This window comes from Onychostoma macrolepis, chromosome 11 (assembly GCF_012432095.1).
Source record: "Onychostoma macrolepis isolate SWU-2019 chromosome 11, ASM1243209v1, whole genome shotgun sequence".
Classification (NCBI taxonomy): domain Eukaryota; kingdom Metazoa; phylum Chordata; class Actinopteri; order Cypriniformes; family Cyprinidae; genus Onychostoma; species Onychostoma macrolepis.
In genome coordinates, this window is record NC_081165.1 from 3,216,468 (window position 1) to 3,241,435 (window position 24,968).

General features: G+C 34.9%; 2 protein-coding genes across 7 annotated transcripts in view; both read right to left on the reverse strand.

The window, feature by feature from the left end:
* agtrap (angiotensin II receptor-associated protein) lies at nt 1-15,969 on the reverse strand. Of its 2 annotated transcripts, none has more exons than XM_058790453.1 (6): nt 15,888-15,956; nt 7,718-7,865; nt 7,034-7,068; nt 6,413-6,524; nt 5,721-5,925; nt 1-1,326 (listed from the first exon to the last, which is right to left on the reverse strand). In XM_058790453.1, exons 2-6 carry the CDS (start codon nt 7,742-7,744, stop codon nt 1,202-1,204), a joined length of 504 nt encoding a protein of 167 aa, XP_058646436.1. In that variant the 5' UTR covers nt 7,745-7,865; nt 15,888-15,956; the 3' UTR covers nt 1-1,201. The 2 variants fall into 2 exon arrangements, with proteins under 2 accessions (XP_058646436.1, XP_058646437.1); XM_058790454.1 differs by lacking the exon at nt 1-1,326 and adding an exon at nt 1,345-3,888 and having other exon boundaries at nt 15,888-15,969.
* The window catches only part of draxina (dorsal inhibitory axon guidance protein a), a 24,453-nt gene continuing 14,905 nt past the window's right edge, over nt 15,421-24,968 (reverse strand). For 4 of the 5 annotated variants that reach the window (XM_058790451.1, XM_058790448.1, XM_058790450.1 and 1 more), the window contains 5 exons: nt 23,067-23,302; nt 17,860-17,980; nt 17,465-17,557; nt 16,386-16,475; nt 15,421-16,088 (listed from right to left, as the gene is read on the reverse strand). In XM_058790451.1, coding sequence (XP_058646434.1) covers nt 15,976-16,088; nt 16,386-16,475; nt 17,465-17,557; nt 17,860-17,980; nt 23,067-23,302 — 653 coding nt within the window. In that variant the 3' untranslated portion in view covers nt 15,421-15,975. The remainder of the gene's footprint in view (nt 16,089-16,385; nt 16,476-17,464; nt 17,558-17,859; nt 17,981-23,066; nt 23,303-24,968) is intronic. The other variant, XM_058790449.1, reaches the window with a different exon arrangement.

Below are 24,968 nucleotides of genomic sequence, written 5' to 3' on the forward strand. Positions count from 1 at the left end.
TAGAAACAATCATTTGTAACACTTTATTTTACAGTGTCCTTATTACACATTAACACTAACCTCAAGTGTTCTCTGTTCTTTTTCTATTTTATCTACTGGTTTTCTGTTTATTATACAAAGAATTATTATACAATTGTACATTGTTGCTCTTTTGTCAGTTTGTTTGCTTCCGTTGTCCTTTTTTTTTAAGTCGCTTTGGATGAAAGCATCTACTAAATGACTAAGTGTAAATGTAGCAAAATCAAGTATGCAAGCAATCCTAACCGTATACCTAGAGTATGCATGTTGTCAATTAATATTACTTAGTGTGTAACTGTAACAGGGACACCTTAAAATAAAGTGTAACCTAATCCTTCAGTAAATGCCTTATGAGATATGGTTGCATCTGTCTGCAGAAAAAAATAAAAATTAAATTGGGGGACATCACTTTTTGGCATATCAGCATATTTTGAGAGCTGTCCAAAATTTCAGATAAGAGTTCTGGATTCTGTGGTCAATCTGGTGCACCGATATCAGCATTTCCTTCAAAAACCAATACAATCTCCATTTTTTTCATGTTTGAAAGTGCTTAACGCTCATTTGCATAATTGTTTGTATAAATAAATACATTCCCACATCAAATTTATCACTTTTGATTTATAGGTCTCAAAATTAGGAAATCCCAATTCTCATATGTCCAAACTCGGCATTACCAAGCTTAACAAATAAATAATCTGGTGCATGACCAATCTAATGAATTGTACTATATAAATATGGAACATATTGCATGGCATATGGTTTAACAAGAATCTTTTGAATCCTTGAAATACTTACAAAATAAACAAATGTTGGAGTCCCACTGCAAACAAATATTAAATGAAGTAAATAAATGTAGAAAACTACAGTATAACAGTCTCGGAACAGAAGTAATAATTGACCAACAGTAACAGATGGACACTTAGCAGGAGAGCTGCCAAACACCCCAAAATACAGCTTCAGGAGACCTTTCTAAGATGAAACTGCACATTATGAGCTTCACAACCCTCAGGCTGAAAACCAACCAAATGTAAAGCTGTTTAAATGGTTTGCTCAAAACCTCTCGTTTGTGTTTTTGAAGCTTGTACTGTGTATTCATGAAATACAAAACATAATAATGAAAAATAAAAAACATAACCCAAGCAAAAACCCAAGACTGTTGGTTATATCTTGGGTTTGTCTTTGCTTAGTAGGAAGGTGGCCCAGGTTTGCCAGCCTCTGCTTGGTTGTAGGAGCTGGCAGAGCCGCCAGACTGGTCCTGGTGGTCAATGGACTGGTAGGCATCTCTGTTTCGAGTTATCCTTGGAAAACCTGAAATTAAAAGATAAAAAAACTCTGAACCTTTGCATACTCAACAGTAATTTCAGTTTGCATTGTTAAAATATATTGTGACTGTAAAATACATAATTACACTCGTTCAGAAATTGCATTCTAATAAAAAAAAGACTCCGACTGCACAAATGGAACATTGCAACACTATCAGTTTGTAACCGTTTTACGTTTTTACGAATTGGTGGCTAATTCCTTCAATATCTCATTCCTTCATTTTTGTACATCCCATTGACGTTTATGGTTATGTTTAGAGGTAGGGTTAATGGTGGACCTTCATGTCTTCAAGCTTTTTTCTAAAAATATTACTTTTTAGTATGATTCATTTCATTTGAATTTGTGTTTTTCAGTGAGATCAGGTTAAATATTCAGGCATGAGGTATAGTGAATTAAACCCAATTATCGCTAAACAATAAACATACAGATTTTTTGATCACACTGTGTAACCTGTAATTCCTGGACAATTTGCTAGCCTAAACTTCTTTATTCAGCCTGAATATTCCTTTATGATAGATTAACTGAAGAAATCCCATCACACATCAACAGAATACCAATGAAGAGACGGTTTCACTGCATTATGAGCAATTCAGGCACAGAGGTAAATGTTCTCAATTACATTATAGGCCCAATATCTCAGGCATGAGAAAGGGCTTTGTGAAAACAAAACATCGTTCAAGAAAAGGATCAATTTGCTATTGCTTCCATTTATTAAAACACGACTTGAGAAATACAATGTCAATAAATAATTTAAAATAACACGATTCCCTTTTATTGCGCAATAAAAACCCAGGCAAATATTGACTGCTAAGACAGTGCAGTAAATCAGCACTTCTGTGACCATTCAGGCAGAAAATACCACATACAGCTAGAAAATAAAGCTTCGTGTAACACATGGTGCGGTTCTTAATAATGTTCTTGGAAGGTTTCAACACAGACCCGCACCCAGACTCACAACCAGCCCAAAACTAGATTTCCCCTTTAAAACTTACATTAACAAACAATATTATGGTCAACATACGTTTGAACCTATTTTCTTAATCAAAGGTGCACTCTGTTTATTTTTATTTTTTTTATCCCATACATTTTTTTTACATATTAAAAAAAACATGTATTGTCATACAGAGAAATCCTTGCTCTTTTAATAGTTGTTGCACTCAGTAGAGACAACTGAACAAACAATTTTAAGACTATGTAACAAGCTGCTTGAAAATAATACTTCAAAACATTTGAAAATATAGTAAATATTTTATCCATCTGTTTTCCACACCACATGTCCTATGTTGAGTTGCGAGGATGCATGGAGCCTATAGCGTCTCAGGCTATAGGCAAGGAAATTAAAATCATTTAAAGCACCGCACGTGCATTATCCCGCTTATACCATGGTCATTTTTTCAACTCACGAAGTTGTGAGTTTAGTTACTTAAACAGCGATTTTACCTCCTTATTGCTGAAGAATATAATGTAGCGATCCAGTATCTAAGCTTTTCTATTAATAAAAGTTGTGGGGCAGCATTGACAACACGTTTAGTGCATTGTCCTCTTGTATTATAGAAACTATTTTCCTGTTGACACTGTAAAGCTGCTTTGACACAATCAATATTGTATAAAGTGCTATATAAATAAAGGTGACTTGAAAAGCAGTTCATTAATATAGGACGGCGATTAAACTGACTTGCATGTGCATTAAATGGTTTTAATGCATACCTGCCAGCTAATCTAGAATCAGAATCTAGTATTCAGACAGACCATGGTACAGCATGCAAATTATATAATATAATATTATCTATGGTGGTCCATGCTTTTGTAACAACTCGCTTAGACTTTATTATGGTGTTTCTTAGTCTTCCCTCTCTCGTCTACAGCTAGTGCAAAATGCAGCTGTGACACATCTATTCTCTCTAGCTTTCAATGCTCCTTGATCATTGGTTTAATTGTTGTTTTGTTTTAAATATGATAGCCTTGTTTTATTCATCTTATTTCTGAGTTTTTATTCTATTCTGTACAGCACTTTGGTCAACTTCGGTTAAATGTGCTTTACAAATAAATGTTGTACTGTAAAATTATTGTAAACCTATAAATATATTTATAAACTTTCTGTAGTAAATTCTGAGCATTGTGTATTAAAATTTTGACAGAGACTTCTAACAGAACTGATTATTCTTCTGAAACCACATGCACACACACACACACACACACACACAGAGAGAGAGTAAACAAATGTAGCTATATACATTATTATAACATCAAGCAAAAAGAAATGCACAAAGAATGAAAAAAAAAAAAAACACTAACGCAAGACATTAAAATGCAGGAAATAATATGAAGTGCTAAAAAACACAAATACCAAGACATTATGTGAAGAAGAGCAAGAAAATAAGTCAACATGAAATACACCACAGCAGCTCAGAGATGAAAACTCCCTGATTTAGAGGAAGCTAAACAGGACTGCAGGAGGAAAAGGAGGGAAGGTTCAGTAGCGACGGCTGAGCAGTGTGCTATCAGCACTGTCCGTGGTGCAGCGACTGTCCACGGATGTTTCCAGGTCTGAGAGACAGAAGACAGCGAGACAGCAAACAGGGCAGTGAATGAAGATGGGAAGTCACAGAAAGAGCATGAAGGACAGGAGCAAACACTATGACGATAGATGAACAACAACACACGAAACAGGCCTGAATCTAGAATTAAACATGTGTCTTGAGTAAAATATCATTCCTGGTTACAGTAAAACAATCATGCAGAAAATGATTAACAGTCAGACAGTATAAACCCCAATGGATTTTCTGCAATACTCACGATTGACTGTATGCTGTTCTGATTATTGTTCAGTATGGATACTTAGCAACTGAATAAATGTAGATGAAATACTGATTTGAGTTTAAATTATTTGATTTTGTTAGTGCAAAGTGAATCAATGACCTTTAGAATTTAACAGGATTTGTTTTTGTTTTTTTTATTCTCCATGGCTGAGACGTTATAGGCATGATGATTTCTAATGATTTCCTTAGCACTCCTACAGCATCATATTTTATATACAATTTTGTAAGATGGATATCTTGAGATAACATGACCAATCAAATACTGGTCTACTACTGGTCACTCTATTGTTGGACATTTACTTGTGGAATAAAAGAATAAAGGCAGATTGCATTTTTCCATCAGTAGCCTCTATCAACATGATCAAATTGATTGCTCACACTTCTTTTATTAAGTAAAAAAATCCTTTTTGCATAATTCAAAAAGTGCACCTCCCTCCCCCACAGGTCGTGGAAGGAGGGATTTTTTTGCTGTGAAACCTTAATGACTTTTTATAAAGTAAACATAGAATATGTTAACAAGAATTGGTAAACATATAGAATAACTAAATATTTCAAGATGAATACTTACTGAAGCAACTAATGTTTAAGTTGACTAATTATCCATATACTGTATATATATATATATATTTTTATCATTTTAAAATGTATTAAATATGAGGAACATTTATTTGTCAATCTGTCATTCATCATTGTACTGTTTTGTATTAAAAGTTTTGCCCCATGTTAAACAAACAAACAATAAAGCAAATAAATAAATAAACACAGGGTTTTGTTTATAAAACTAAATATCATTCTAATAAAACATATTATTGGGAGATATAGAGTGACAAATATTTATATACATTTTGTGTAAGTAGTCCGCTATCATGCAAGATGAAATCTTTATATCTGAGAGATGAGATCTATATAACATTTAGATCACATAAATATCAGCAACTTGAAATTTTTCTATCATACTGAATGATACTGTGCAACATATGCAAATGGATTTGTTTTTTCAATTTAATTATTATTTTTTTTTTATGACTCATTTCATATTTCATACCTAACAGGGTTAATAAAAGACCTAAAGAAATAATTATAACGCAATATAAATGGATTAAGACCTTAACAAAACAGCTACGAGACTAAGATCACAGATAATAAAGATTTAACATTGAGGAATCAGTGGAAACTGGCCTGATCCCTTTGGGCCCAAGCCCTGTTTTTCAGACAGAGATCAGTCAAGCTGTCTGTCTCTTTTCTTTTCTTTTCTTTTCTGTGGGCTACTCTGTCAGGCATCTGCCTTGTGACCAGCCCTAAAACTCAATTACCCTCTCCTCTTTTAACTCATTTTGCTTGCCATTTTGAGTGAAATACTTTGCTTGTGCTCCACAATCAGTGACCTAGGAATTATAATGCCTAAAATAGGCTCAATAATGCCTTAAACAAACCAAAGCAAACAATGCTGCCATTTTAACCTCACAGAAAGACTTTCACATGCATCAGAAAGCATTCTGGACCAAAATTAATCAGTCACCCTTTATTCTTTCTCCCCCGGGCCTTCGGTCACCCACTTACCGAAGTTGACGTTGTATTCGCCACCCCGCTCACGGTACATCTGGTAGACAAAGAAGCAGGAAACAGGTTTGAGCAGCAGGCTCAGGATGGCCATGCCCCCACTAAAGCGAAACAAGCCGCTCCCATAGTGGGCTTCAGTATCCGCATAGTACAGCCCAAAATGAACAATGTCAGTCAGGATGGTCACTGCCAACCCAATCAAGAACTGAACGAAGGAGAGCAGAGATCACATATTAGTAGACAAAAATACTATGTACAAACACATAAGAAGGTCAAAAAATGATCTCAGCATGCTCATGGGCCATCTTGTAAGCTCTAATCTGATTGGCTGGCTTTAGAGAATTTTTGTATCAGGAATTCAAATGAATTCAAACTAAGTTACAAATTACAATTACATTACAAATTATACACATCACACATAATATATTTCAGATAAACTCACCCCTAACTGGCACAAAAAAACAAAAAACTGTAATTTCTTGCTTTACACGTCAGTCCGATGCTCTTTTCCTGTCTAAGAGGGTTGTTTTTCACCGACAGTTAGCTGTACTGACAGTTAGTCAAAACTCTGGCTATGCAAGACTCAAGCTGTGGATTTCTCATCTGTCATCGTTAATGAATACATTTTTTGTCTTTAAGCCTTCTTGACCTAAAAATCATGCTCTTCTTGGATGTAAAAAAGTCACACCTACCATTAATACAGCGTCTATGGAGTCTCTCTGTGCAATGGCCCACACACCCACTGCAAGAACACTCACGTTCCCCAACACATAAGAAGTATTAAGCCAGGGGAACAAGCACGCCCTGCATACAAACATGCATTCAAACCTTTTAAGACTAGTATTTTAATAAGGGCTGTCAATATAACTCAGTTTGCTAAAATAAATAAATAAAACAACAATGTGATTTTTTTTTTTTTTTTAATATAGCAAATGAGCACTTAATTGTCCTCTGATCCATACATACATTTTATAATAAGCAATTTTTAGACTGTTGGAGCATTCGAGCTTCAAGTACCACCTAAATGCAAAGCATATTTCCGCGACCTCCAGTTGCTACTACAGACAGTGTATCACACTAACTGAGAGAAGAGATCAATTAAAATTAATTCAAAATAATCTATTGCAGAATTTGTTACAATACAATATTTACATGGCTTCAAATGTTTATAAACACACACATTTACAGACTTGACTTTTTTTAGTCTGAAGAAGAAATGTATTTTCATTTCTGCTGAACTGAGAACTGGTGAAATTCCTCAGGTTAGTGTGGGAAAACAGAAAAGAGAAAGGCAAATGCACCATAATTCTCACCAGACTGTCAGTAACCAGTGAACCAACACGATGGCCTGCAGAGAAAACACACACACAGTGCAGCTCATGAGTAAAAGTACAAATCTGTTCCCTAGACATAGGCTGTGGCTCAAACCCAGTAAGCATTCAGTCATGGGCGTTTTTGGGCCTACATGCCCAAAAATGTTGCTGCACCTATGATCTGGGGCATCTCTAAAAATCACTGTGCCCAGAACAAATACAAATACCTTTAAAAAAGGCAATGCGGGGATATGAACCCATACAAAAGAAAAATTATGTCCAAAAATAAAGAAAATAAAATGTATTTACAGTAATACTATATCCATTCAGAGGCTTACTAGTTCCTGTTTATAATAAAATAACATTACCGGTTTTGAAACACAGCCATTGACATACAATAGTAAGAAGTGTAATTAAAATCACAGAAGCACAACTGAGGAAATAATGTAACAAAACTGACAAAAAGTTGATTTAATGGATAATAGGTAGTAGGTAATTGATAATAAAGTTACTAATAAATTATTTAACAAAAAAAGTGTGTGTAGAAATATTTTTAAATAAAACAACAATTTCCTTTTTTCTTTTGATCTTTAAAGTTTTTTTGATGGATCATTTAGCAATGAAATTCTTTTTATCTCAATGTACTCACTATACAACACACATACTGTAACTTAAAAACATTACCTTGAGGTTTATGGCTGGTATTTCCATAGTATCACTGCCCTTTTACGATTTAGTGTCCCTCTGTAGTTTTCAGTATTTCACAAAGGAAGCCTGAAACACTTTCATCGTAACTGTGTGTAACAGAAGTTTGCCCAGCTCTCTGAAGTGACTGCAAACAAAAACCATGTGACACCAGCATGACCACAGCCATGTGACTACACCTCCCTCTACTCATTACTCCATCTGAACGCATGAGAGCAGAACTGGAAAACCTGTGTCTATGCGTTTATGTCACTGTAAGCAATGATTTAATTTCTACTGTGCATATTTACAATAACGTTTTCTGAATGTTATAGGAGAGATCAGGGTTTGTTGTCACATTTGGAAGTTTAACTAACTAGGAAATGTCACAATACAGTAAAGGGTCACACTGTTCTCAACCATCCATTGGTTTTTTGTTTGTTTGTTTGTTTGTTTTATTTAGTTTAGACAAGTTATTCTTCAGCTCCCATTGATTTGTGGTTCATGTTATTTTAATACGCAGCCCTTTAAAGACTTGTCACAGCAGAAACAACCAAATTAAATTGCACATACCTCTTGGCACATTCATTATTACTAAATAAAATATAGGCTGTGCTCATAAATGATTTGTTTAGTGCTCCTACACACACACACACACACACACACACACACACTTATGGACATGAAATTACTAAATACAACAAAGCTGAATTTGATGGATCATGCTGCTGGTTCAATTAGCCAGCTGTGGTCCATGATTTTAATAACACCTGGGACAGTTCATTGGAAGAATATGTCACTATCTAAGTCTGATGAATAGCCCAGATTTGCTCAATTAGCTTAGAGGAACCAAAATCTACTTTTTTTTTTCACTTCACGAGTTCGTGTGCCCAATATAATCTTAGCATTAGAGGTAAACGGATTTGGCTTGATGTCCACAATGGAGGGCTCAGAGAGACTATTCTAGTCGAGCTCCGATAGACAGAAGGATAAATGAATTAAATATGCATAAAGGAGGAGATGGAACTAAAAACGGAAATGGTAAGAGGCTGTTTTTATACTCGGATATTAATTGGAAGATTAGATGGGCGTACTCCTCCCGAAATTACATTAATAACTTCACATGGCATATGGGAAATTAGTTCCTTTGTTGTTTGAGTGTCTGGTAGAAAGGTTCATCTTCCTGTTTGACCTCTGATATACATTAGGCCTGTCTTCACAAATTACAGTGTTATGATGCACATAGGATGTAGTTTGTGTATGTGTGTGTGTGTGTGTGTGTGTGTGTGTGTGTGTGTTTGCTAAAGCCAGTTTCACTATTAAGTCACAGTCACAATAGACTTTGAGCGAACAAAATTTCTATGGACATTGGGTGGTTTGTAATACATCTAAAATGTAAAAATATGCAATCTACTATATTTTATAGCAATGATGCAAGATTTAAATGTTTTGTTCTTTTATTTCTGCCTAGAGGTCACACTGATATATCAATTGGTCAGACATCTTCACTTGATGGAAATTTGCAGGACAGAGTTCAACAAACGTATTCTTCAGAATGCACTAAAATTCACATGAACTTGCATTTCCTATACCTCCAGCACTGGAATAGTCAATGTAGAAATAGAAGAACCAATGTAATGAAAAGTGTAGTGTGACTGCACCTTTACTCTTGAAAAACCCCTAATTTGAGTTAATTAGAGCATTTGTATGGCACTAATTCCGACTTCTTGGTGCTATGGTCATGAAGGATACTCAAAACGTGGAGAAAATGTTTCACTCATTTAGCAATGTCCTGGCAACCATGAAGAACACTGTAAAATCATGGCATATAAACCACTTAAATTTTCTACAGAATATGTCGAAAAATATACAATCTGCACAATCCTGTACTGATACACATTTGATGTTTAGAAAAAAGGAAGAATCTTCCGGATGTGTTACAAAACGAACTGCTACCACGCAACACAGTAAAATTTCCTGTGTTACTTAAATCACAGATTTCTTACGTTGAATATCATCTACTAAATGTACAACTACTGCATTTCAACAGCAGTGCATAAGGAAACAGCTCTTTCTCTGTCTCTCACTCTTATCCCATGCATTATTGACTGTTTTATAGTCAATGAAGCTCCTGGGGTGACAGTGTTGTGCAGTGGGTGTCCAATCGGGATGTGTGTGAATGTGATATATCATTTCTGTGGCGTCACTCAAAGACCAGCTAAGTACAATTTTAATACTTGGATGAAAATCCTTCGCAGTCAATGACTGCCTGTAGTCTGGAGCCCATGGACATCACCAAATTCTGAGTTTCCTCCCTTGAGTTGCTGCTTGTTTGTCCATCTTTCTGCCTTCAGTCTTATCTTCAGTAACTGAAAAGCATGCTCTACTGGATTGAGATCAGGCGACTGACTTGGCCATCAAAGAATATTCCATTTCTTTGCCTTCAAAAAGTCTTGAGTTGCTCTCGCAGTATGTTTAGGGTCATTATCCATCTGCACTGTGAAGCTGTGTCCTATCAGTTTTGTAGCATTTGGCTGAATGTGAGCAGAGAGTATAACGTTAAAGACCTCAGAATTCATCCGGCTACTTCTGTCAGCAGTTGCATCATCAATAAACACCAGTGAACAGCCATACATGCCCATGCCATAACATGCTTGACACTCGATGTGGTGTGCTTTGGATTGTGAGCTGTTCCTTTCTCTCGCCATACTGTTCTCTTCCCATCAGTTTGGTACAAGTTAATCTTGGTTTCAACAGTCCAAAGAATCTTATTCTAGAACATGGGAGGCTTTTTTTTTTAGATGTTTTCTGGCAAATTCTAATCTTGCTTTCCTTTTCTTGAATGTTACCAGTGATTTGCATCTTGTTGTAATCCCTCTGTATTTACATTCATGAAGGCATCTCTTGATTGTAGATTTTGACAATGATTTACCTCCTCCAGAGTATTCTTGATTTCTGTTGATGAAGGGGTTTTTCTTCACCAAGGAAAGGATTCTGCGATCATCCACTTTAGTTGTCTTCCGTGTTTGTACAGGCCTTTTGATGTTGTTGAGCTCACCAGTGCTCTCTTTCTTCTTAAGAATGTAGCCAACCGTTGACCTGGCCACACCTAAGGTTTTTGCTATCTCTCTTATTTATGTTGTATTTCAGCTTAATGAAGGCCTCCTTCACTTTCATCAAGATCTCCTTGGACTTCATAATGGTAGCACCAGCCACACAGCTTCCAAATGCCAATTTGATATTTCATATCAACTCCAGATCTTTTATCTGCTTAATTTGTCTTGAAGTAATGAGGGAATGGACAGCACACCTCTTCTTAGTCAACTTTCCAAATACAATCTAATAAATGAAGGTACTTTGCTTAAAATGACACAGTGTGTGTGTGTGTGTGTGTGTGTGTGTGTGTGTGTGTGTGTGTGTGTGTGTGTGTGTGTGTATATATATATATATATATATATATATATATATATATACAGTGCCTTGCGAAAGTATTCATACCCCTTTAGTTTTTTCCCGTTTTGTTCTGATACTGCCTTGTTAAACTGCTTTAAATTACTTTTTTTCAACATCAATCTAAACTCCATACACCATAATAATAAAGTAAAAAACAGGTTTTTAACATATTTGCAAATTTATTAAAAATAAAAAACTTAAATGATTCCATTGCATAAGTATTCATACCCTTATCCGGGACAGCTGACATTTATCATTCATATTGATGTTACTACACTTTGAATTAAGTTAACCTGTGGGTAACCTAATGGGTATGATTTGGAAAGACACACATGTCTTAATAAAAGGTTTAACAGCCGATAATGCATATCAGAGCAAAAACCAAGCCCTGAGGTCAAAAGAACTGCCTGTTGAAGTTTCACAGAAGCATGTAGTCTCTGTTACCCTTAATGGAAGATGTTTGAAACAACCAGGACTCTTTCTAGAGCTGGCCTCCTGGCCAAACTGAGCAATTGATGGAGAAGGGCCTTGTCTAGACTGGTGACCAAGAAGTTGATGGTCACTCTAGTTGAGCTCCAAGATCATATGTGGAGATGGGAGAAACCTGCATAAGGACAAACATCACTGCAACACTCCAGCAATCTGGGCTTTATGGCGGTGTGGCCAAACTCAATCCTCTCCTCAGTGAAGACACATGAAAACACACTTGCAATTTGCAAAACAGCACCTAAAGGACCCTGAAACTCTGAGAAACAATATTCTCTGGTCTGATGAACCTCAATTCCAAACTCTTTCTTCATGTTTGAAGGAAACCAGCTCTGCTCATCACCTGCAGAGTACCATCCCAAAAGTAAAGTGTGCTCACGCTGTGGGGCTGTTTTTCAGCGGCAGGGACTGAAGGACTCATCAGAATAGAAGACAAGCTCAATGCACCAAAACTGGGCAGAAGGTTCATCTTCCAACAGGACAATGACCCTAAGCACGGCTTATAGTGGCTCATAGACAACTCTATGAATGTCCTTGAGTGGCCCAGCCACAGCCTGATCTTGAACCCAATCAAATATTTCTGGAGAAACTTGAAAATGTGCAATCTGACCCCATCCAACCTGACAGAGCTTGAGAGATGAAGAGGCGAGGAGAAGAATGGCAGATAATTGCCAAATGATGATGAGCAAAGCTTGTCGCATCAAACAAAAAAGACTTGAGACTGTAAAGGTGCTTCAGCTACTTTTTTTTACTTATTTAAGTGTTTTTTTTTTTTTTTTAATAAATTTGAGAAGTTGTGACAATTCTGTTTTTGCTTTGTCAATATGGTGTATGGAGTGCAGATTGATGTGGGGTAAAAAAAAGTAATTTAAAGCAGTTTAGCATAAGGCAAAACAAAACGTGAAAAAAATTAACAGGTATGAATACTTTCGCAAGGCACTGTATACACACATATATATATATATATATATATATATATATATATATAAATATATATATAATACTGTGTACATGAATGGCCTGGAGGCTTCAATGGTCAGCTTGGACTGTATGCACCTAGGACCCCAGTGTTAAGTTTCCTTTTGCAGTCTGGAGCCATGCAGCCTGTGGCTTTAAAAAGCCTCTGGCATTCAAAGGCCTTGTGTGGCACTAATCACAAAAATTGATTTGGACTCTACCTCGCAAATATCGATATCAGGTAATATATTGAAGGTGAAAAACAAGAAACAGCGATACTCAGGAAGGAAGTGTGACTCAGAAGACACAAAGAGAATGGGAAGATAAATAAACATCAAGGAAGGCAGAAGGACACAAAGACAGCGAAAGCAAGGTCACCTGCTCTGCAGAGAGCTTTCCAGTCCCTGGACAGAGACTACATGCCACAGACTATTAGTCAGTTTAGAGGACACATCCGTGCATTACGGAGCTCTCTGAGGAAGTTTTTTAGAGGCATCAAACACTGCCTGAGGTTCTAGAATAAATGGCAAGCCAGGCTCTACCGCCAGTGTTCAACATTGTGTGTCATTGTGCTAACAAAATGGATTTTTTTTTTATGCCAAAAATCATTATGACATTAAGTAAAGATCATGTTCCATGAAGATATTTTGTAAATTTCCTACTGTAAATATATCAAAACTTAATTTTTGATTAGTAATATGCATTGCTAAGAACAGATTCCAGATTTGTATCTCGGCTAAATATTGTCCTATCCTAACAAACCATGCATCATCTGAAAGCTGAATAAATAAGATTTCCATTGATGTATAAGTCTTAATTTCGAAAAATTGACTCTTATGACTGATTTTGTGGTCCAGGGTCACATATTAGCTAGTAAGTAGAAAGCCATCAGTGTATCCCATGCATTTAGAACATAACTTTTGTCTTTACTAACTGCACAGTTTTGAAAGGTTGTAGGGAAACTTAATATTTTTTGTGACCTAAATATTTGCAATAATATGTACAATATATCACAGTATGTTATCGTCTCAAGAGCATCTGTGATGGAGAAAAAAAAAACTATTAGGATCCAAGTGTCCTTAGTTAAGTTTATTTCTGGTGTATCAGTTAAAAATAATTGACAATTTATGGAGCTTGAGAAATTTCAAGTTGAAAACAAGGTGACAAAAAAAAAAAAAAAAACTTTACAAAGACTAAAGCATATCTACAGCCCCACTAACATAAAAGTCTAATAAACAGTTAAAACAAGACAGTGATGGGACACAGAGGTGTGTCAGATCATAAAGAAGCTTAGTGATTTAAACTGACAAGACATCCATCTCTCTCTCAATCTCCTCTGTCCATCTCTATCCCTCTAATCCATACAGGTAACAATCACTCATTCAACCATCCATCTTTCTGTCAGAACACACAGTCGTTAAAGAAGAGCACATTCCCTGTCCATGATAACATCTCTCAATAAAAGAAGCTGTTTGGTACTTGAATAAATAAAGCATATATTACAAATAAACCAAACAAATCAATATCATTATCCATTAATACAGGAGTAGCAGTAGTTATTGACAGTAGTATAACAATAATCAGTAGAAAAAGCTTTCCATTCAGACACAAATGATTCTGTTCGAACTTAAAAGTAACTTTTGACAAACAGCAGGGTTGGGCAAAATTCATACTTTAAGAATCGGCTTCCTTGAAGTTCATAAGTGTGAACTGCAAAATTCAATTGGCCACAGTCAGAATGTTGAATTGGTATTTGAATAACAGAACGAGCAATTGACTGAATTGGAATTCAAACTAGAAATTTAAGTTTTATGACACAGCATAAATAACTGCATCATCAATTTAATCACTATTATTGTATAATTGTGCCTATTTAATCCCTGATATGCACAAATCATTTTTCTTTGAACAGACATATTTCTATAAAGTAAATGCATTGTTTAACTTCCAACCAAGGTTGTGTTTTATCTTGTGTTTCATGGAACTCATTGCTGAGCGTTCTGCATCGTAAAGTGCAGTGCTGTACCGGATGAGATACTGAGCAAGTTTACTATGTTAGAAAAGCCAGACATATGGAGCTGGTTATGTGATGCCAATGTCAAAATGTATTTATTTACAAATCATGTGCTATGGTAAAAGCATTTTGAGGTTATACTATAATATTATGCAAGGAACCACACAAAAACATTTGTTTATTAATAGATAATCTGTCCCCATAATCATCATTTTGAAAATAAATAAAAGTTGCTGCCATTTTACTGCCTCTAGTGTTCATTTCAGCTGGAAGCTGTGATGAATTGTGTGTAAAGGTATGCTTTTAGAGTTTTGCAAAATTGTAGGTAGAGGCAGTTTTTTCAGATTTTAATTATGCCACCCTGCATCACAAAAAAAAAACAAAAAAAAAACACCAAATTGTTTTCAAATAATTTTATAAAAAATTAGTGCTGTCAAACGATTAATCGCAATTAATCGCATCCAAAATAAAAGTTTTGTTTACATAATATATGTATGTGTACTGTGTATATTTATTATATATATATATATATATATATATATATATATATATATATATATATATATATAAAAAATACACACACATACAGTATATATTTTGAAAATATTTACATGTATATACATGTATATATTTATATTCTTATATTTTATATTATATATAAATATATTTAATATATAAACATAACATTTTTCTTAAATATATACATGCATGTGTTTGTATTTATATATATATATATATATATATATATATATATATATATATATATATAAAATAAATATACACAGTACACACTCATATATTATGTCAAAAATATATATATTTTGGATGCGATTAATCGTTTGACAGCTCAATAAAAATACATACTGACCAAATTTGAATCTATCAATTACATAATATATTGAGCTTATCCACACAAGTGTACTAATAATAAAAGTATATTAGAAAATTAATTGGTCCATTAGTTGGCTTTGATTAATTCCATGGTCCAAAAAGTAACTTGATTTATAAATTTTTTTTAGGTGGCATTTCAAAATGTTATTATTAATATCATCAAGTGTTTCTAGAAATTATCCCGTATGTTGTGCATGTGACAACATTCATGGTTAATTCAAACTGAAAAATAAAGTTCTACTTTCTGTTTCAAATTACAATTCTGTATACTGATTGCTACCTCAATTCAAATTCAAGAATTTAAAAGCCATTCTAAATTTAATTCTGAATGGTGCACAACCCTGACAGGTAGATGAACAGTGTATGTACATTTATACTGTGGGCTGAGGACGTTTAACGTTGACCCACATTCTTCAAAGCTCAGTCCATCATCAGTCATGGGGAATCTCTCTATATGTCAGATGGTGATGAAGGCTCCTTGGTTGCTGTTGGCTGATTCTGGCTCCACACAGCGGCCCCGTCTTCGGGTCACTCTCCTCTTGCGGTGGAACTTGGCATAACAACGCAGACCTAAAGAAGTTTACATTCACATTTATTCATTTATTATGTTTCGTTTATTACATTTTCCCAGGTTAGGGCCCTGATGTAATGTAAAAAAAAAAAAAAAAACCTTTATATTTCTAAAAATAAACATTTATAAAAAATAAACAATTTCAGTTTTGCATTTCTTTTTCTTTCTTTCTTTCTTTATTAGTGAATAAATAATGTTCCCAGACAGGTTTTATGAGATTTATTTCTATATTTTTTTTCTTCTTTGTATCGCTCTAGAATGTTACCTTCTAAGGAAACCAAAAAAGTTGTACCCACCCTCCTCACACATGCAGTCATCATAACACTTGTTGTTTAGGCCGCGATTGTGAGGTTTGCACTCATGTTCTCTCAGGTCACAACAGGAACCTGGTTGTAGCACAACAAGATAAACCACAAATGTAAGTATTTTATAGTATTTCTTGCTAATACATATATTAATTAAACAGTTAACTGAGAAAAACAAAAAAAAGAAAGTAAATTCTGTCATCATTTACTCATCCTCATATCATTCTAACTCAGTATGACTTTTTCTACTGTGAAACACAGAAAGTGTATTTTGGGAAAAAGAAAGAAAGAAAGGCTACTCTTTTCTATAGAAGGGCTATATTATAGTGTTTTAGTTCATCAATTCCTGAAACCATTGTTCCAACAAACTTTTGCAAACATCATCGTACTGTGTATGTTGTGGTTGAAACTACTGTTCAGCTAACTTGTGGTTAGAAGCATATGACATGTGCATTTAATGCACTTGAGCAAAAAAAGCAAGCTTATATGCAGGAGATATTATATATTCCGTCATAATACAAACTTAGAAATGTTTATTTTTTGTCACAGCAGGTTAGGATAAAATATATATATGGAAGAAATTTTAGAAGAGAGCTTTTTCGTGCCTTGATGTAATGTAAAAACTCCTAATAGTACAAAAGTACAAAGCAAAATACAATTTCTTTTTTTTTCTTTTCCTTTGATTTATTGGTGAAATGACCCAGACATGTTCCTGACTAAATCAATGTGGTTTGGACAATGTTACCACGGTTTGAGTAGCTGGGTAACTTATTCAACGACACATCATACTAGTTAGGCAGAGAGTTATGTCACTGAACCCCAATCAGATTTGTGAAGGAAATATTCAGATTGAAAAGATCAGACTCAAAGTGTAAATCTCATTCGCTCATGAATGTGCCCAGAAGACTTTTTTTTTATTTTTAATGTACCTTCTGTGTTCCATGGAAAAAAGAAAATCATACAGGTTTGGTACAACATGATGAAAAGTAAATAATGTCAGATTTGTAATGTTTGGGTGAACTATTCCTTTGATAACCGTAATATAAAAACAATCATAGCGGTGCACTGACCAGGGAGACAGTCGAGATGATGGTCACATGGGTCAATGACATCAGTATCAAGCGTTGCGTTCCCATTACTCTTGTTTTTGCCACGACGTTTATCTTTATTGGGGAAACAGACAGACACAGGCCTCCTATGAAATCCTTTATTCAGAAATCAGCTGTGAGTTTGCAAATTATTTACGTTTAGAGGTTTAAAGATCTGGGAGAACTACATCTGATCTTATAATCAAATATTTATCCAGATCTTTCAATATATCTTGGTCTAAACACTCTGAAAACAGAGTTATCTCAAAACATATCTGAAAAGAAAATCAAAAAAAAAAAAAACCTGCTGCAGGAAACAAATCTGACAGATTGTAAAACCACTGTTATTGATTAGATTTGAGAATGTACTTTCATACCTTTTCTTTTGTTGGATGGCCAAGTGTCTACAGGCTTCATATCCTCATAATCAGTCCAGTCAAAGAGGGTCATGTCCAGAGTCGGCATCACCTCCCCTTGAGCCTTCCCTCGACCCGACTTCTGAATGAGACAGATTGAAAATATGGTTTTAGACAGGTTTATTCTGGGTGATCCACTTGACATCACTTTTAAGCAAGGTGCTAATTCAAAACCTGTGATATAACAACTATGCATTGATTTATATTACAGGATAGCTGTACTAACAACACTAAAATACAGCTAAGAAATTCTTAAGGATACTAAATAGTATCCAGAATTCTAACTTCTGTGAAGTGACATATTTTGCTTGTCCTGGCTCACACACAGTCAGAAGAAGCGTCACATAGGCCAAGTTTAGTGACAGCGCCACCTTCTGGTCATCTTCATAATTCAAAAAGCAATATGCAGTTATGCCATCACAATCGATAAAGCTCTGGGCTTATAACTACAGTTTATAAATTCAAATCCCAGACGGGATGATCTTGAGATTGTTCCTCTGTTGAGACTGACTTTGTCTGGCATTGCATTTAGTGGAATGTAGTCTGTGCTTGTCCCTGTAATTGCTGCGTACAACTATATTGTGTTTCACCTTATGCACAGCTTTGGAAGCTTTAGAGGTGGAGAAAGTTATTATATTTTGATAAAAAAAATTATATTTTATTTTTGAAATAATGTACACTGATAAATATTGCATAACAACATTTAAAACCATTAATAGGCTTAATGTTGATATCATGTTGATATTAATTAACAATTAACTGCCCTGGCCTCACACCATTATTCCAATTTAAAGGGTTCTTAATGTCCAATTTTCAAATATTTTTTTAAAATACAAGTGTATGAAAGACATGAAAGGTTCGATGACCGGTCATTTTATTAGTCATCAGACCAAAATACTACTCCACGCTTTATAATTAAAGATCTAGGTGTTATATTGGAGAGCAAATTGCTTTTTGAAAATCACATTTTCCATGTTACCAAAACAGCCTTCTTCCACCTTTGAAACAATGCCAAGTTACAGAACATTATCTGTTTCTGATGCAGAAAAGCTACTCCATGCATTAATGACCAGATTATTGTAGTGCACTGCAAAGTGCCTGCCCTGCATCCGTAAACAAGCTGATTCAAAATGCAGCTCCTAGTGTTCTTGCCAGGTCAAGAAAATATAATCTTATCACACCAATTTTATCGTCTCTAGACTGGCTACATTGCATCTTATTGCAATCCATCATGCTCTTTAAGGTCACAAAACACTAGGATATCAAAGTCCACTATAGAAGCTTTTTCACATTTGGCTTCTCAACTCTGGAACAGCCTTCCTGATATGGTCGGCACTCAGACACACTCTAAGTTTCAGTGTAGATTAAAGACATCTTTTTAGTCAAGCATTCAAAATACTCATTAGACATAACTGGAATTCTGTATTATGAGATGTGTAACAAATTCACATCATCTTTGTCTAAAATAACATGCACAGCAGTTATGCTAATCATTTTGCTTTCTGGTTTCTATCTTAAGATGCCCTTCCTGATGTTGCACCAACTCCAATTTGGGTCCAGCCTTACATGTGAGGACTTCAGATGACTTACAAGACTGACAAATATTATCCATATGTCATAACCATTACAATCACAAGCTGATGATGTGGAAGGATAGCATCATTTTGTCTGTTTAACTAAGCCTTATTGTTTTCTTTTTTATTATAATTGTATCGCTGTAATTTATAGTGTGAATTTTAGTTAATTGTGTTAAATCCACCTAGGGTCAATTTTTACATAATTTTAGAACTTCAGCATAATACAAGTGTTAGAAAGATTAAAGCAGATGTAAGGAATTTAAGGAAATGGTCCCCATATTTATTAGATCCCAAAGACACTCTAACACTGAAACATGCATTTTCCGTAAAGCTGCTTTGAAATTTTATGTACTGTGAAAAGCACTAAAAAAAATAAATGTAAGAAAGCAAGAAAGAAAGAAAGAAACTCTACAAAATCAGTGTGCAAGTAATAAAAGTAGACCTGGATTGACAGTCTTCACATACAATATCCATGACTGCAAATCCCAATTCTAAAATTCCCTGAAATTCCCTTGGATTTTCAGTGTCCATTGAAACCCTAAATAGAGCTGTATGAACATTCAAAATATGCTTTTGTGTTCTAAAAGAACTAGATTTTCTAAACAAGGCAATTTAGCGTTAGACTGCAATCCCATATGAGCACTGATGGGAGTGGCAAGTTCTGCAAGTGATCTAGTGACATTGCGCAAATTAAAGAACACAGACGCAGTGAACTTGAATTAAATATTGAACACAATATTTAATTCATTTAAATACTCTCCTCACATCTATTTTCCTAAAATCAGCCACAAAAAAATGACTTCATTGCAAATTTTTCACTGCATGTCTTTAGCAAATCCTGACTGTAGTTTTACACCAACAAAAGAGGGTTTGCACTGGTGCAAGCTTTTAGTAAATCTGGCTCCTAGATGTGTATACACTGAAGTCTGCACTCTAAAGCTTCTGGCATCACATGCTGATATGTGTGTGAGCTCCTGTAGAGTCTGTGTCTTTGCCAGCGGCTGGAGCAGCAGCGGCACTGACGCAGTGCAAGTGAACAGCATTAAGAACGGTGCTCTTCTGGGAGTTGAATGAATGACTGGAGAGGAGAAGGACAGAGAGAATCTAACCAGAGTAATAACTGACTTCTGCTGCTCATTCCCTCAGCAATACAATAATTGCATTTGCATCACATTTGAGACCTGGATCATTTATGACATGCCATCAAGATACCACATTCTCTCAGTTTCCCTCTTGAAATTTTATTTCATGATCAAAATATACCTTACAATTAAACTAGATGGAGTAGTAGAGATAGATGGATAGCTGTATAGATTGCCTCTAAAGACTACAGCTGATCTACTAGAGGAATGGCAGTTAGATTAAGTGCAAACTGAAGATCTGTCTTTGTATTTCTTTATCTAAGGCTGTTAGTGATCGAAGCCTAATTAGAACTGTCCACAGTACTTTAAGTCATTCAACTGCAAACCACAGCATTTGAGTAGCAGCTGGGGGTTTGTGTGTTAGTCTCAATTCTCCAATGACACAAGCTGTCTGTAGCCATACCACTAACACATACTTGTATACCATTTGGCATTATAGTGCTTGCAATGCAATACTGTTTTGAAATTCTTTAGCATTTCGTCTTTTTCTTCGACATCATTTTTCTGCAATTAATTCAGCCTGAACCACTTGAACAAAATCGACTTATAAAGTTGGAAACAGGGCAAAAAAATAACAACAATAAAAAAATATAAATAAATAATAAATAAATAAATAAACTAATTGTTTTGCACACTAACCTCATTAGCTGGTGAATGCCCAATTTTACCAGCATTTTGTTAACCTTAATGTTAAATACAAATACAAGGCCAATATTTGGATTTATGAAAATAAACATCAAAATAATGTGCACCTTCACACCATTTTCCAAACCACACCAAAGTTTTAAAGTGAACTACATGCAAAAAGGCCTCCTGATGTGGTTATTTTGGTGTATTGACATGATTTGCACCTTGTGCATCTGAGCTTCTCAAACATGCAGCTTTCACAGATTTGTTCTGTCTGTTCATCAAGATGTAATAAAATGTGTTTCTTCAAGCATGTCTTTTGCTTGTATCTGAGCAACAGCATTTCTTGTTAAATTTCCGAGATGTCTCACACCATAGTCGCCGAAAGATGAAAAAAAATTTTTTTACATATCATTTAACTGTTTCAGGTGCTACTTACAGCCAGAAGCACCACAAGATTTGACAGACTTAACAGTGTTTTGCTCTTATATTGTTATTTTTTCTGGTGTTTATAAAAAAAATAAACAATAGTATCTATCCCACCTCTGTTAATTCACCATGAGTGGGTGCACTGGCATACAGGTCTGTAACCACTGGCAATGCAACTGCTTCACTTTATTGTCAAATTTTGCAGTTGTGAATTGAAAATATAGGCATTTATGTGATTCGTGTAATTCACAACTGAATGTGAGAAGGCACGAAGCATTTCTCTATTTTCAACACATTATGCACACAAAACAGATTGCATGGGTGAATATTTTGAAATAAAATTATTATTTTAAAACAGTTCAATTTGATTACTTTACAAAAAAAATATTTTTCTTGTTCTTTCACTGTTCTTCTTTCTTTTTCTTTATTTCCCAAAAATCCATTTATTTATTTAATTTCAATAAAAAGACCATTATTGTTGTGGTATTCTAAATAAAAAATAAAATAAAATAAATGATTCCTCAAGATTTAATCTACTTAAGATTGAAATTTGGAAATCACGTATTGACTTAAATCATAATATTTTCACCAGTATCAGCTTATGCTCATCTCTCTGTGTGTCTCATTCTGGCAGCTTACTTTCCCTTCTGGATTATTTTTTAAAACACTATTCTTTTGCTGCCTTGTAAGCGTTTGCATTTCCTTAAGGAAATGCAAATGTAGTTTTTATTAATATCAGTATCCAGGCCTAGTGATGCCTCTCAAGAGAATTTGAATATATACGGGGAGTGGTAAAAAGATATCCAGGGAGGAGAATGGAGCAGAACAGATGGCTGTGAAAAAGAGGAGCAGGAGGATGGGCGAGCGACATCTCACCCCTCACTCGCTCTGGTGACAGCTCCCCTCCTCCACCTCCTCCCTAGTGCAAAGCGAGCTGGGTAATTTTACTCGTGTATGATCCAGCCCCGGGCGGCACTCAGTAATAAGTACGGCAAAGAAGCACAGGTAAATAAATCTGTGTGATGAAGCGCTGCACACCACAAGGATGACAAGTACCTCCACTACTGGCTCCAAACAGCATTTCAGTATCTATATCTGCCACAGTGTGCGGTTCAAATGAAGATGTTCATTCTGGGATCTAACAACAAAATGACAGAGTGGAAAAAGACTCAAGGCAGTTTAACGTAGTCTGAAAGCAGCAAAACGTCCCAAGAGTGATGCCACAGACTATGTATTTCTAACAATAAAATCAGGATGCTGGTGAAATGTTTAACAAAAAAAAAAAGGAATCCAGGCAAAACAATGCAAAAATGCTTTTGTACACAGTCCTCTGTGTATATGAGAGGAATAACAGCATCTTAGAAAACTAAACACTCTGAGCAACACAACAGACCTTCATATTCAAGGACGCTTCTGCTTGCCAGGGTACCTGGGGTTTGGTGGAGGCTGGGGACAGTGTTGGGGGATGCTCGTTGATTGCCGTGGTTACCAAAATGGGAAAGAGAGGGGAGGGAGCTTCAGTGAGTGGGGCATTGTCGTGATTGGGCGGGGAGGTGTAAAAACCATCCTCAAATGCATTCATATCCTTCAACAAGGAGCCTAATTCTGGTTCAGGGTCATAGAGATCCCCTAGGAGAAAAAGAGAGAGAAACTATGGTCGGTCTTTAATAAAATTAGCATTCGTAGTTTAGACCTGGCAAACATCTTATATGGCTACTTATAGACACAGAAACGAACCCATTGTTACTCTACTCCATAGGCCTATTGAACATCTCAGGGCTTTATTGTTAAATATATTTAATTCTATACAGTGTACTATATACACTACTGATCAAAAGTTTAGAATATTATGATTAAGTCTCTTATGCTTGCCAATTAAGGCTGCATTTATTTGACCAAAACAGTAAAAACAGTAAAACTGTGAAATATTATTACAATTTAAAATAACATCTTTTACATATACTTTGAAATGTGTCATTTTTTTCATATATTCCTGCAGTAAAGCTGAATTTTCAGCATCATTACTACAGTCTTCAGTGTCACATGACCTTTCAGAAATCATTATAATATGCTGATTTGCCGCTCAACAAACGTTTCTGATTATTATCAACGTTGAAACAGAAAGCTGTGATACACTACCATTCAAACACTTTTAGATATTTATTTCAAGAAAATGCTGTTTTTTTACTTTATATTAATCAAAGAATCATGCTGTTTTTGACATTTAAGAACCATATTAAGAACCATTTTTAATAACTGAGCACCAAATCAGCAAATTAGACTATTGAACCAAGCAGTGTATGTAACAGGCCTACATACAGTACATAGTCCTTGTTCTTCGAATGTGGTTTGAAGCTGGATGTGTGCTTAAATTTGAAATTATTTGGGATAAATATTCTATATCTACCTGCCAGTAAGCAGGGAAAGTTTAGATATGTTACTCTGCAAATATAAATGAATAAACTTCACCCCAAAAAAAAAAGAATTCTGTCATCATTTACTTTCTTGTGTTGTTCCAAACTAGAGTTTCTTTCTTCTGTGGAACATTAATGGGTAACACTTTACAATAAGGTTCATTAGTTAACAACATTAGTAAACATGAACTAAGAATGAACAATACTTCTACAGCATTTATTAATCTTAGTTAATGTTAATTTCAATAATGCATTATTAAAATCACAAGTTGTGTTTGTTAACATTAGTTAATGCACTGTGAACTAACATGAACAAACAATGAACAACTGTATTTTCATTAACATTAACAAAGATTAATAAATAGTGTAATAAATGCATTGTTCATTGTTTGTTCATGTTAGTTAATACATTAACTAATGTTAACAAACGACACCTTATTGTAAATTGTTACCCATAAATAAGACATTTAGAAGAATATCTGCTCTTTAAATAGTCATAGAATATTGTGAAAAGGTGCTGCCAAGCTCCAAAAAGCATCATGAAAGTAGTTTTAGGTGCTATATTACCACTTAAGTGTGTAATTACATGTTGTGTGTCATTCCTGTGGACAACAACTTTTTGGCCATTCTTGCATACAGCTTCAGCTGACTTTAAATGTAGTACACAAACATTGGCTAACTCGACAGTCACTATAAGCTTTCAATGTATGAAAAAAATGCAGAGATTGAACAATAGGTCTGTACACGTATTGAAATAAAACTTAAATTTCGTTATGGCTTAGTGTGATTAATAAATGAAAGGATGCAATTTAGTCTGATGCAGTGCATTTTTCAGAGTGAAGCATGGCACTGTTTATTTATATTTACATAATTGCCAAAAT